The 14,510-nt window shown below is 44.0% G+C and overlaps 2 protein-coding genes across 3 annotated transcripts in view; both read left to right on the top strand.

The window, feature by feature from the left end:
* tmtc1 (transmembrane O-mannosyltransferase targeting cadherins 1) overlaps window positions 1-4,842 on the top strand; it is an 89,941-nt gene extending 85,099 nt beyond the window's left edge. For both annotated transcript variants that reach the window (XM_076296316.1, XM_076296315.1), the window contains exons 17-19: window positions 1,869-1,991; window positions 3,257-3,334; window positions 3,729-4,842. In XM_076296316.1, the coding sequence (XP_076152431.1) occupies window positions 1,869-1,991; window positions 3,257-3,334; window positions 3,729-3,860 (333 nt within the window). In that variant the 3' untranslated portion in view covers window positions 3,861-4,842. The remainder of the gene's footprint in view (window positions 1-1,868; window positions 1,992-3,256; window positions 3,335-3,728) is intronic.
* Window positions 4,843-7,645: 2,803 nt separating this feature from the next.
* On the top strand, window positions 7,646-13,003 carry ovch1 (ovochymase 1). The gene is made up of 12 exons (XM_076297498.1): window positions 7,646-7,703; window positions 7,845-8,052; window positions 8,158-8,233; window positions 8,333-8,522; window positions 8,797-8,936; window positions 10,307-10,460; window positions 11,273-11,305; window positions 11,600-11,831; window positions 12,110-12,264; window positions 12,348-12,446; window positions 12,546-12,679; window positions 12,845-13,003. The coding sequence occupies exons 1-12, from the start codon at window positions 7,646-7,648 to the stop codon at window positions 13,001-13,003; spliced, it is 1,638 nt and encodes a 545-aa protein (XP_076153613.1).
* The last annotated feature ends 1,507 nt before the right edge of the window (window positions 13,004-14,510 follow it).

Below are 14,510 nucleotides of genomic sequence, written 5' to 3'. Positions count from 1 at the left end.
ACACACACACACACGCACACACAACCCATCACTATACTACACTGCACAACCCAGCACTGCACTGCACTACACTGCACTCAGTCTGAACAGACAGCCAGAGGTGTTGCTGCAGACGGATGATCTGAATATCTTCCCCCCGGTCTTCTGATACATCGTAGGATGCCGGCAGTGTCTATTTTGTTCTTCCCATTTCTCCACATGGGAATGGGAATGGCAGGCATTGTTCTCTCCCTCCAGATATGACTCTTCGGAGGCCCATGGCATAATTCCTCTCTTCCGCATTTCCACCTCTCTCTCAGCCCACACTCTCCCCCCTCCCCCCTCAGTGGTAAAAATAAAAGTGTCTTCCAAGCAACTGCCAGAGATCTGTGGTTCCTCAGCAGGATAGGTTTCTCTCTCTCTCTCTCTCTCTCTCTCTCTCTCATCTCTGAAACTCCTCTAATGGGCTTTATGCGTGGGGGGAGGCTTTAGCTGGATAAATAAAAGCGATTGATGACTTTCCTGTCTGCCCACGGATGAGTCTGCTCTTCGAGAGCCCGGAATAAATTACAGTCAGGCAGCGGCACACTCTGCCTCAGTCCCGTCACACACGCCTCATATTTCCTGATGTCTCGCTCCCTCTCACACAGATACACACACACACACACACACACACACACACACACACACACACACACATATGAGCCTGATAGGCAGAGTGGAGATGGCTATGTGAAATCAGGTGTGTGGTGGAGCGTGAATCACTGAGGGGTTTCGAGGTGGCATTTGAGGGTTCTGGAAGGCTATAGATATCCAGCTGATTACTGCGGAAGACTCACACCAGACTCCCTCAGCTCAGCCCAAAGCCTCTGTACGGACACACTGTACAGCCTTTTGTATTGAGTATGAAGATGGAGAGAGAGGGGAGGGAAAGAGAGAGATGGAGAGAAAGAGAGAGAGAGAGATTGCATCGGCAAATAGAGAACAATGAAGTGGTATGTGAGGCTGAGAGGAGAAAGTGACTGGGCAGAGTGTCTCCTTTCAGGCCAGGGGTGAAGCAGACTTGGGCCCAGAGGCTACAGAGAAGAGAATGTGACTGGGCAGGGTGAAGCAGACTTGGGCCCAGAGGCTACAGAGAAGAGAATGTGACTGGGCAGGGGTGAAGCAGACTTGGGCCCAGAGGCTACAGTCTGACAGCGGAAACAGGTAGACTGAAAAGTCTGACCACCCGAGAGGAATTATGATGGTCTCACTGACCACCACGAAGGAATTATGATGGGCTCACTGACCACCCCGAAGGAATTATGATGGTCTCACTGACCACCACGAAGGAATTATGATGGTCTCACTGACCACCACGAAGGAATTATGATGGGCTCACTGACCACCCCGAAAGAATTATGATGGTCTCACTGACCACCCCGAAGGAATTATGATGGTCTCACTGACCACCTCGAGAGGAATTATGATGGGTTCACTGCCAAGAAGGAAGCATGGACAGAGGAATACTTTCTTCTTAAACAGATAGCAAGTAACATTGTATTGGCAATATGTTCTGGCAGAATCTTATCTATTAATAGAAGATGCCTTGAGCTCCTAGAGAAGGCTATTGAAAATGCAGAATACCATTTTACATGTAGCTGCATTAGCTGCATGAACACACACATACATATACAGACATACGACACACACACACACACACACACACACACACACACACATACTTAATTATTGAAATACAGATTGATTTACATAATTTACATATTTAGTTGTTTGTAAGGTTGTTTAGTTTGTTTGCATATTGCACAGATTACATAATTAGTTTAGCTTTATTATTTATGTGGTTATCATATATTTTATTTGTGTGTGTGTGTGTGTGTGTCTACCAGGCGTTAGATGCTCTGGATAAAGCTCTGCAGCAGAACTCATCTGATGTCGGCGTGCAGGCCGAGCTTCACTTCTCCAAGGGCAACCAGCTGCGAGAGATGAACCAGCTGGACCGAGCCTTTGAGGTGGCGTCTTCCTCTTCATCTTCTTCCTCCTCCTCTCTCTCTTCTCTCCTCTCCCTTGCTCCTCTCTTTCATCCTCCCTTCCTTCTTTCATGTTTCATCACTTGCACCCACTCCCACCCCCTTCTCTCTCCTCCACAGCCACATCTCTCTCTCTCTCTCTTTCTCTCTCTCTTTCACTCTCATTCCCCTCAATCTCTTTCTTGTCTGCTCCTCCCTCCATCTTAAGTAGCCTTCTATTGTCTGTCCCTTTCTTCTCTCCTCGTTCTTTTCCATCTGAATGGGCCGGTCTGTCCTTTGCACCGAGTTTCCCAAACTTAATTGGTGTGTTTCTCATCTCGCAGTAGAAAGAGCGAGAACAGAACCATGGCTGAAAGCACAGGGAGTGTTCCGAGTTGATAAGCTCACACGCATACATCAAAAGGGCATCGCGCATACATCTGTTCCATTTACATGCATTTCTCCTATTCCTTCAGTGATTACCTGCGAGCGTAGTAAGCAATGCTTTTCGCTGTCGCTACACTTCAGAGACGGAGCGAGGAAGAGAGAGATAAAGAGAGAGGGGGAAAAAAGATAAAAGTGGATAAATAACTTCACATCAAACAGAGACCCAGGCCTTGCTGCTTCCTCTTCTCGATATAGTTAGCCTCTGTGAGCCTGATATGGTCGTCACAGAAAGGAAGAAAAAAAAAAATAGGGAAAAAAATCCTCTTTTATCTCAACAGACAAACAAGCAATTTCACAGGCCACACATCTCACTAAGAGAAGTGAATGACCCTGTGTAACCCAATCCCAGCCCCCCTCCCTTCCCGCCTCATTTCCTCTCTCCCACCTAGTCTTCCACCTTATTGTGTTGAGAAGAAAGTTGAGCAGGCCCTGATTGTGTTGAAGTTTATTCTCTTGCTTTCCTGTTGAGATAGCCTCTGTTTTGGATCTGACCTGGTTGCCTGGATTCAGTCTTCCTATGTGTGTGTGTGTTTGGGTGTTCCTTTACTTTCCCTCAGTGCTGGAAATGCTCCAGGAAAATCACATGGGTCTCAGATTAGTGAAAGCCCAGTCTAAACTAGTTTGGCTCCATCGTGGTTTTCAGTTGAAATGATTGGTCTGAGTTGTGGTGTTATTATGCAGCAAATGAAAACCTCATCTATCATGATGAGATGGTAATAGATGTTAGTTCATTGGTGCGCTAAACTAGTCATTTAGCAAATGAAAGAGCAGTTCGCCCCCTAGTGTTTTGAAAGGAATATTGTTTGTGTGTGTTCTCATAGAGCTACAAGCTGGCAGTAGAGTTGAATCCTGACCAGTCCCAGGCCTGGATGAACATGGGAGGAATTCAACATATCAAGGTATTGCACTGTGTTTTACCTAGGGACCCTTTCAACAATAAAAACAAAAACAATGCTTGAACGTTCTATTTGGTTCCCAATCTACTTCCTCTGCATTAAGATATGGAATGTTAAAAAGGAAGTCTTGTGGGGCCAACTATGATGCTGATAATGGAACTCTCTTGAAAGGGTCTATATTGTGTATGAATAGCACAAGTGTTTATTCCTTTGCTGCTCAAACACATAGTCCTGTCTTGTGTTAAGCATTTTCTATAGTCTCCACAAAACAACTAGTCTAGATAAAAGTAAACATTATTTTTAATATTCATAGTTCATAACAAAACAGCTGTATACAGTGGAATCTGTGTACACTACCTGGCTTGGCTTTAACCGCAGGCTTTTGTTGCTCCTCCAGGGAGACTATGCAGCAGCAAGGATGTACTACGAGCGGGCCCTCCTGCTCACACCGGGCTCCAAACTGCTGAAAGAAAACCTGGCCAAGCTGGACCGGCTGGAGAAGAAGCTGCACGGGGGGTTGGGGCCGTAGAGGAGGAGGCCACCCCCCGGCCACTGAACGGCGTTCCTGCAGGGACCAGAGCCGACCTCTGGACAAGGTGGAATGGGATTGAGGAGGGCCAGCGTCCCGCAGGCACTCAAACGCGGAGAAGGGAATGACCTCTGAATCCTCCAGCCTTCATGGACCTCCGGAACAGACTGATGAGGCAATGACTCTACAGAAGTAGTTGTGTCCTATGTGAATAAGGAACTGAACCTTTGACTCACAACACACATTTCATTTCCGTTTTAGAGACGTATACATGCAGACTCAGATAATTGCTTTGGGAGAAATGGGTCCTACACCAAACATTAAAAATCAGTTCATATACACTTGCCTGTTTGCCCCATCATGTATCTCTGCTCTGAAACAGTACAGGCCAGGATGGTACCACAGCCACACTGGGTCAGACTCTCCACTGTGTCTCTGTGTTCTGTGAACATGGCACGTGACCTGTAAGAAACTGAAATGTGTGTGTGTGTGTGTGTGTGTGTGTGCGGGTGGGTGAGTAGGTGGTATATGGTGTGTGTTTGTGTGTGCATGTGTTTCATTGTTTTATTTTGTAAGGGTGTAGTGTGTTCCTGTTTGTATTGTGTTGTGTGCACATAAGGATGAGAAAGGTGCCCTTTCAGTCAGGGTTATTCTATTTTTTGTGTATTCTTTTATCATGATTGTAAATGCCAGTTTATTGTGGAATGTATCAATGAAATAGGTTATCAAATGCTGCCCATCCTGCAATGCCATAAAGAGAAAATTGCACCAATATGTAGATAGAATTTTTAAATGAATTGAGTGATATCTGGAGAAGGATCACACAGATACATTTTAAGTGGCCATAGTTACTATTTCAGTGACTACAGTTACACATCAAGGAAATTGGTGTCCATGGCAACAGATTCTTTGTGCTTTGCAATCCAGTACAAATACCACTGGTTAACTATGTATAATTATTTAATAAAGCAATTAATAAGTTTCCCTTGTCTAAGGGTGTGATTAATCTGCTTTGCTGCCAAGTTAAATTATAAACTGAGTTTGTGTGTACTCATTTTAGTCAACCCAAAGCAGTAGCCTACAGTGTGCATCTCCTGCATTGCATTTCTGCATAGCCCACCTGAAATTTCAGGAGTAGCCTATAGGCTACTCGATGCTTTGACCTGTGCAGGCAAATTATCTATTTTAATGTAATTTTAACCTGAACTGGTAGATGTTCAAAGGTCTCCCTCTCTTGCAAATCTACCCAACCTCTCGGTGGCAGCTGGGATTCATATTATTGAGTTGGTCACATAAACATTCACACAATCAAAAATATCCTAGGCTAATCAAAAACACAAAATCATTACATCACCATATCTTAGACATAATAAGTTATCTCTCTTGTAAATGCTATTGATCAGTAACTGGGAATCATATTATTAAACACATATACATTCATATAAATAAAAATCACGAATTCATCACATCACCTTAGAGACAGCCGTATGGGGAACAAAACTACATCGTTACGCACATTTCAAGACGCTGTAATGGACTTCTCAACTGTAGGCTACGTCAGTAATTTCAGCGCACTGGTGCCACCCCGTGGTAAATCATCAAACAACTTTTCAACTTTGTTCTTTATAGTTTATAGCCTAGCCCAGTGGTTCTCAACCTCTTTTCTACGACGGAGTATTAGGGCCACGCATGAAGAAAAAAAATTTTTTTTGCCATGGCGAGATTAAACTCGACGTGTTGACTTTAAAGTCGCCATGTTGACATTAAACTCGACATTTCGAGAATAAAGTTGAAATAGCATATCTACTTTAATCTCGACGTGCCGACTTTAATGCTGACATTAAACTCGCAATACAGTTCAAACATAGCCTACACAGTTATGTAGCCTACACTAACACACAATATGTTACATGAATAATAGGCTTCAAATAGGTGTTATTTCAGATAGATTGCAGATATTCAGATAGATTGCGTCTTGTCTGTTAACTAGGCTACTCATTGCAGTCATCGCGGTTATGGAAATACCATGCACTATGCCGTTTGGCTATATAGCTAGAATAATACATGTATCCAATGATATAATGTTTCTATACAAAATGTTATTTTACTCTGTTTTACGTGGGTAAGGCCACCGCACATCCAAATAACTGCCCTTCATGGCCCACAGGCCGTCAATCTCCAGGTTATCATGGCAAAACTAATTTGTCTAAAACTGCTTTTCCATGTCTCACCTGCAATAAATATAGGAGGCTATAAACACAGGTATAGCACAGCATATATACTATTTTGGTCCCGTGAGGGAATATGTGTGCATGTACTTTATTTATGCACTATGTGTGCATATGTGCGCAGGCTACTAGCCTACATGGGGTGGTCGGGAGGACAGCTTCGTTCTCCCTCCATAGACATTCAGCAATAGGCTGTTTTGCATCAATTATAAACAAGCAATGTGAAAGTCTAGGATTGGGGAGAGCGCCTAGTAGGCTATGCCTAGTCTAGTGCATAAGCATGAAGTTTAACCTTTAGATGAAAAACACTCTTTAATAATAGGCCTATGTCTAATCATTGATGCACTCGAAGAAAAACTATGTTTCATTCGTCCTCCCTTTCAATCGTCCCGAGCGGACGTTTTCTCTCCAAACTACTTATTCTCAAAATGTTGAGTTTAATGTCGACACGTCGAGATTAAAGTCGACATTACATTTCAACTTTATTCTCTAAATGTCGAGTTTAATGTCGACATGGCGACTTTAAAGTCAACATGTCGAGTTTAATCTCGCCATGGCAAAAATATTTTTTTTCTTCATGTGGGGCCCTAACCACAACTCCATCGTTTGAGTTTTGACAGTGATTGACAGGTGATGGCGGGTGGCATGTGACAGGTTGGGTCGAACTATCCTGGTATCGGGTGGAATCTGGGTTTTTAGGATAATGAAATTGATTAGCCTACTGAAATATAAAATTCATTTTATGAACTTATATTTTCCTGAAATATTTAAATAATTGTTATTTTTGCATGGATTCTACTATGGATTCTAGTATTTTTGCATGGATTCTACTTTTTAAATATATGTATATATTTAAAATCTCACGTAGGCTACCCCCTGGAGTGCCTTCACGTACCCCCAATTGAGAACCACTGGCCTTAGCCCATTTCACAAGATGGGGCCGCTGTGTAAATCAACTTCTGTGGCACAGCACTGTCCCATAGACAGCAAAAGAAAAGTCCACAGGAAAGACAAAAGCAGGAAGACGTTTTACCCTGCCAATTAAGGTATCATTAACATCAACGAGGCCGGACACCTGGACACTGTGAAATAGGCTTGCGCAACGTGCGCTTCCATGATCAATCGGAAAGCGTTCTCGTTATGGTTGCCTTTACAAAGCCTAACGACCTGACTAGAAGTGGCAGGTGTTGTCTATCAGAGACTCAACAACATTTGATCATCTATCCTCGTGGCGGTATGAAGGCATATTGTACCAGAAAGGCAACGCCACCGTTTCAGTAGAATATGCACTTACTTCTGGCCATACTCATTTCCATTTTGTCAAACGCCCAGTCTGGTAAGAAGTAATAATTTACATGTTGAAAACGGTGTAGACGTTTTAAATTTGATTAAGGTGGAGTAGTCCATAGTAACCTAATGTTAAGTTACTTTACTAACTACATTACTTTATGTATCAGGCACATTTGTTGAAAATTGGTAACGTTTGGATTATTTAATCATTTATGATTCCCTTTAATTTCAGTCAGGGCTCAATATTCAAATCATACGAACTTTACTATGGGGAACCAGACTTTACCAACAATTGATAGAGTTGAAGGGAACATCACATATGATGGTAAGAATGAACTTAATGTTTACTTAATTTAAACATTGTAGTTGTGTTGTCTCAGAATGCAGTTAAAAAAAGGAGTTAAATCATCTCTGGCTTCACTATCTGAAAATTGTCTCCAGATGACTGTTCACTTTCTACATGTAGATCCAAGGGCCTCTCGTGTTGCAAACACGACTGGAGTGCGGGCCTTTCCTCCCGAGATCGAGATAGAGACGCGCATCATCGGGGGCAAGGAGGCCTGGGCCCACTCCTGGCCCTGGCAGATGTCCCTGCGCTTCGCTACCATCCATGCCTGTGGAGGAGCTATCATTTCTGACCAGTGGATCGTCACCGCTGCTCACTGCTTCATAAAGTCAGTTATTTTCTTTTCCCCCTCATTGAAGCAAATAGTCTCCCAGTCTCCGGCTGGTGGAGAAAATAACTAGAGGACATTCTAAAGCAGAAATGTTTCTTCCAGGTATAAAAATCCAATGTTTTGGACAGCAGTGGCTGGAAAACATGATCTAGATGACCCCAATGAGGCCTGTGAGCAGGTAATCTGTTTAATCCTCTTAACTCATCACTAACTGGCCTTACATGATATGCCTTCTGTGGAATATATGTTCTCATAGCCATTTATTTTTCTGTTAAAGGCACGTGATGTGGCCCTGATCATCAGCCACCATAACTATGACCGTATCAAAAAAGAAAATGATGTTGCCCTGGTGAAGCTTATCGTCCCTCTCAATTTTGACATGTGTGTGAGGCCTATCGGTATCCTCACTGGGCCTCTTCCAGTCATGCAGAAGTGCACAATCACTGGCTGGGGATTCACAACAGAAAGTATGTTCTGTTACTGTCCATCCGCACATTGTTGATCTGTAGCCTAGATTTCCAAATGACACATGTCTTTCATGTGATCAGTCAAGTCATGACACCAGAATCTGTATGTTTTAATATTTTTCACAATAAGTTGCTGCCAAGTGGTAAATGCCTCTCAATAACTTTTGTACAATCTGTTTAATATTTAACTTGCAAGCGACCTATATGTCCTCAGAAATATGATCTAATCTATCAATAGTTCACACTGGTACTTCACCTCTTGTATTCCTCTTAGATGGGCCGCAGGTGAATAGGCTGCAGGAGGTGAATGTCACCATCATGTCCGAGCAGACCTGCAACATCTTTTACAATGGCAGGGTCCTGAGCAAGATGTTCTGTGCTGGAGAAGAGGCAGGAGGAGTGGACGCATGTCAGGTAAGGTACTGGAACCATCTGAGAATGCTGTGGTGATGCGCATGTCAGGTAAGGTACTGGAAGCATCTGAGAATGCTGTGGTGATGCGCATGTCAGGAGAGCCTCAGGAGAAATCAGAGCCACATTTGAATAATCAGATGGCCTGATACAAACTCTTTGCTGATTAGGCCAGAGTTGTGTTTTAGACATGAATGCTATCTAACTGCACTTGCATAATACACTACCTATGCTTGGCTTTTGTCAAGTGTTTTTATATTATTGTATAGCTCAGGGGTCACCAAATGGCGGACCGCGGTCCGAGTCCAGACCCTAACGTGATCCTATCCGGACCCGGACAGGGTTGGATTACTGCACGGGCCTACCGGGCCCAGGCCCAGGGGCCCAAGGGGTCAGGGGGCCCTGAAGCTCAAGCCTTTGCATGGAATCATTGCCTCAATATCAACAAATCAGGATGTAGGTTATGAATCTGCATTTAGTATTGGCCATCCCCAAAATGCACCAGAATACAGGAAATCACATCAAACAAATTAAAAAAATTCTGGGGGAGGACCCCTAACCCCCCCTTCCTCCCACATATACGACAATAAGTGGGGGGCCCTTAATATATCTGGGCCCAGGGGCCCGAAAGTTCATAATCCGCCCATGGACCCGGACCATAATAGCCTAATTTAGATTTTCACGTAAGATTTCAAAGCTGCGCTAAATCGTTTCGTTGGTTAGGATAACATTTACTTCAGGAGCTTCAGGAACTATCATTTCGCTTGCTGCTAAATCTGTGAATTCTGATAAAGTCGAGTCAGTGAGTAAAGTAGCCTACTATGGGGAAGAGACTGATCGCCTGAAACGAGCGAGGAGAGGAGACGGGACGAGAAACAATCAGATGGATATAAGTTAACGATAAGCAAGTTATTTTCAAATCATCGATTGCTCAAAGAGGAGAAAGCTAGACAGCGAGAACAGATTTATATAACGATACGGGGGCAATACAACACAACTGTCACATCCGTAACGCTCAAATATTATTTTAAGATCTTAAAAATAGCCAAGGCTACTCAGTTTTTTTCCCCAATTATTCTTGCCTTATCTCTCCTCATTTCGAATGTTGCCTTTTAGGCTACTTATTTTATTTCACATTAAACATTAGGCCTAGGCTCCATCCATCCATCTTAATGTGTGTATGTGTGTATATATATGCACACACGCATACATACATAGCCTAAAGACGCGCGCAAAACATTATGATGCTCCGGACCTTTGCTTGAGGAAATTTTCCGTAACTGGACCTCGCTGAAGATTAATTGAATACCCCATAGCTCAATAGAAATCAGTCCTTAAATGTTTGTTGTGTAAGCTTCTGTGTCCTGTGTCAGGGGGACTCTGGTGGTCCTCTCAGCTGCTTCAGGGGCTTGAGCTATGAGCTGGCCGGAGTTGTGAGTTGGGGAGTGGGCTGTGGGCGAAGCCGGAAGCCAGGAGTGTACACCAACCTACAGCACTACAAACTCTGGATGGACACAGAAATGAAGAGTAAGTGGAAAGGGGTTGGAACTGGAACTGGCTGAACTAGACTGGAAGTTTGCTGTACACATAGGGTTTGTTTTACGGCTCCTACACACAGCTGCGTGCATTGCGTTGCTGGAGACGCATCCCATTCACTTTACATGGGCTTACGTCATCCGTTGCCGAACTGAATTGTGGGTCCGTCGCGTCACGTTTCTCCCATCGCTCGCGTTGAGAAGTTCAGCTGTTGCTGCACCGACAGATGGCACCGGCCAATCAAGCCAATCTACGGACGGCACCAACCAATCACATTACGGTTTTACTTCAAGTCATTTGCATAGCTACCGTCGGGAACACCCACTGGAATGCGTTGACGGAACGCAACTGTGTGTAGGAGCCGTGAGTGTTTAGGCATGTGCCACCCATGCAATGACAGTGTTTCCTCTAGGATTTTTTTAAGCAGTGGGGGCAGGCCTGTCCGAACAACTCCCCCACCCCCCACGGAACTGACAACTGACACTTCGCTGCAACACAAACAATTATGTATTCACCTCTATTCACACACAATGAGGCATTATTTTCAGTTGTGATTGAGCTGCATATTTGGAGAATCTACAACAGGTCTGCACAATGAATTTTGAAAGGCAACTGCGACTATTGTACGTCTGCCCCATTTCTGATACCGTGGGGGAAGAAAATTAAACCGTGGGGGGCCGCCACTACCAAATCAACATGGAGGAAACACTGAATGATTAAGCTTGGCAAGATATTTTTTTTTACGTTTACTTCATGGATTGTGTCTTAAATGTCAACTACTGCGTGTGTTCTCTTTTAACTAGGTTACGAGGACTTAGGTATAGACAGGTCTTCAGGTAAGATGACTTTGAACTATATTAAAATGTAATTCTGTCAGTCATGTTATCCCACAGGCCTGGCACACTATTTGTTGTATTTGTTAACTGAATTATTCATAATATGTTTAGATTGTTATTCTTGAACTTTATTATTCTTACCAGTATAGAACACTGCCTTTACTATGTTTTATAAGCAACTAGTACTATATGTCTGTAAATTCTAACTGTGCCTTTTGGTGTGTAAGGATTGGCAGTTATCGATCAAGCTGCTGCTTTCAATTCTTGAACATCTCCGTGATCTAACTCCCATAGCCCAGTGTGGCCAGGCAGAGACGAAGCCCTGCAGACTCCGCAATGTCCCTGCAGAGGTGATTAAGACTAAAGAGGAGGTGGACAAGGATGGGCACAGGGTGCTAAAAGTCAGCACAGCTTGCCCCTTCTCCTGGCCTTGGCAGGTCAGCCTGCAGCATGACGGCGTGCACTACTGCAGTGGTACCCTCATCAGTCCCCACTGGGTGCTGGCACCCAGGCACTGCCACTGCAGGTGAGCCACAAGCATCTCTGACCATCAATACTCACACATGCCAACTCGGACTACACCTGCCTTTCCAAGGGTTCTCCTTCTGGTAGTTCACATCTTTAACACGGCACTCGTAATGATTTAGATTTTCCCTAGTGGCGTTCCATAGAGGAACTATTGAAATTGAGCTTCTGGAGGTGAAAAAAGCATCTGTGACCGCTAAAGCTGTCTAACATTGGCCACTGTGATAACTGAGTGTGGATTAGGGTCTGACTGACGTCCTCTGACACGTTTTCCTGCAGGGCCATGTTGGATTTGGTCAATCTGGGTGTTCATGACCTCACATTCAAGACCTCTGAGACTATCGTGGAGGAAGTGGTCAGCATTGAAGGAGGGGGAGGCTTCCCACCAGTGTTTGACCTCAGTCTGATTCGGCTGAGCGATCCAGTTCGTCTTGGTAGAGTGACGCTGAACTGGCCATCCTGAATATTCCTGCTGGATGAGATCCGTCTCTTATACTCCTTTTGCATTGTCCTCTAGGCCCCACCATTTATCCAGTGTGCGTCCATAATGAGGATGATGAACCTGATGAAGGCTGGTCATGTGTGACTACAGGCTGGGGCTCTACTGACGCGTTATGTAATTTTTGTTCATACATCACTACACATTGTTGGGGAGTGGTGAGGATGAAGTATGTTGTTTGTAACCTGAACACTTCTCCTTTGCCTTCTTGGGCAGATGTGGATCCAGATACTCTGCACCAGGCTAGGATAAATATAGTGAACAAGACTTCCTGCAGAGCCGCATGGGGGGAGGATCTGATCCTGAACACGCACATCTGTGCAAGCGCTGCCAGCTCCCCAGCCTGCATGGTACCACTGCCATCATATTTAAAAGACAATTTGGTGCCTCAGGACCAGATTATCTCTATGATGAACTACCTGGCTATCCACTGATGCACTAGAGAGCAATGCAATGAATCAGCCTGTTCATGTTGTGAGTGCAGGTTTTGATGTTCTTTCCTCTTCTGTCTGCAGGGGGATTTTGGTGCACCACTTTTGTGTCTAAGACATGGAGTATACAATCTCGTCGGTATGGTAACATGGTCTAGTAATACATGTGACCCTGAGAAACCTGCTGTATTCACCAGAGTGTCTGCGTTTCAGTCTTGGATTACAGACAAAACGGATAGCTGATTATATATTTAATAAAAGATTTAGATGAAAACATGTCATTGTTGTCATTGGTATTTGCTTTATATGATTTTGGCATTCATGCGTCATATCCATATAGATTTATTCTCAGATTATTTGAATAATAACCTAATTACGTGTATACTGTTCTCCATTACTATTGCAAGGGTTACTGTTATATTATGTATGATAAGAGCTCATGTGAGGAGAGGACCTCTCTATCAACTATCAACTAGAAACAGCTTAAAGTAAAATGTTATACTAATCCAGAGTACTGAATACCAACACTGAGAGTGGACTTTTTCAGTAGTTCAAAGCAGGACATGAGCCCTTAAAACCGAGGTTCTCAATTAGACAAAAATCTGATTCTATAAGGCCCTTCATGTGGACATATAATTGATAGTTATTTATGGTATTCATAGCTGAAGATCTGCCATTTATCTTTTCCATCTCCCGAATAATTTCCCAAAACAAGTCCTCATAAGGATTTTTAATGTGACAGATGTGGAAAGTTGTAAGATCTCTGGTCAAAAAAAAACAAGAGACCAAGGCTCGACATTAACGGTTGCCCTTGGCTACCAAATTGTTACGAGTGGCAACCAGTTCATCACCCCTGGTTGCCCCTGTGACAACCACGATTGGTTGGCTTTGGCAACCAGAACCTCATGCCTGGTTGCAACCACTTTTAAAAGTTAACATTGAACCCTGCAAGAAATATTTGGATACCATTACACCCACAGGAACTTCAATAACATCCTATTCTCGATCCATAGGTATATGCCCCCCCCCCCCTCCCACTGCAGGTCTCTCTGCTCCCCGAGCGCCGCTGTTGTTGCAGGCAGCTCACTGCGCCGGGATTAGTGTGTGCTTCACCTCACTGTGTGTTCACTGTGTGCTGAGTGTGTTTCACTAATTCACGGATTGGGATAAATGCAGAGACCAAATTTCCCTCATCAAAAGATCAAAAGAGTATATATACACACATATTGCACACTGCCCTTTCCCCACATACACAGCACACTATCCCATCTCCCTTGTCATCCCCCCAACACACACACCACGACCCCTGGCAGTTGGGTTAGCCCCTTGAACCGTGGATCTGCCCAAGGTTTCTTCCTTAATAAGGGAGTTTTTCCTTGCCCCTGTTGTTCTTGGGTGCTCCTTGTTGGTGCCCCCCCCCCAATCCCAATCCTCCCCCACCTTTCTTATGCAGCCCTTGCCACTTAATCTAAACCCCTCTTCTACTGCACTTTTTACCCCCCCCCCCCCCCCCCCATAAATGCACAAATAGGCTGACACCAGACATAATTTCACTGCATTTCTTACATCCAGTAACTATATGCATGTGACAATAAACTTCCTTGTACCTTGTACTTGTACTTGTATACTTATACTTATACTAACAGCCTCTACACCTCTGGGAAGGATTTCCACAAGATTTCAGAGTATCTGGAAATGTTTGCCCATTCATTCAGAAGAGTATTTGGGAGGTCATTCAATGATGTTGGAC

This window comes from Alosa pseudoharengus, unplaced genomic scaffold (genome assembly GCF_046254945.1).
Source record: "Alosa pseudoharengus isolate Yale_2024_CS ecotype anadromous, Long Island Sound unplaced genomic scaffold, YU_APseudo_1.1 YU_APseudo_1.1_scf_20, whole genome shotgun sequence".
NCBI lineage: Eukaryota > Metazoa > Chordata > Actinopteri > Clupeiformes > Clupeidae > Alosa > Alosa pseudoharengus.
The sequence above is the reverse complement of the archived record's forward strand: the minus strand, read 5'-3'. Positions and strand labels throughout refer to the sequence as shown.

Bases quoted from the DNA above. Each gene is read 5' to 3' on its own strand.
- ovch1 (XM_076297498.1), top strand. From the start codon at position 7,646: ATGGGGAACCAGACTTTACCAACAATTGATAGAGTTGAAGGGAACATC. The intron at 7,704-7,844 runs GTAAGAATGAAC...TTCTACATGTAG, and splicing joins AGGGAACATCACATATGATG to ATCCAAGGGCCTCTCGTGTT. The intron at 10,461-11,272 runs GTAAGTGGAAAG...TCTTTTAACTAG, and splicing joins GATGGACACAGAAATGAAGA to GTTACGAGGACTTAGGTATA.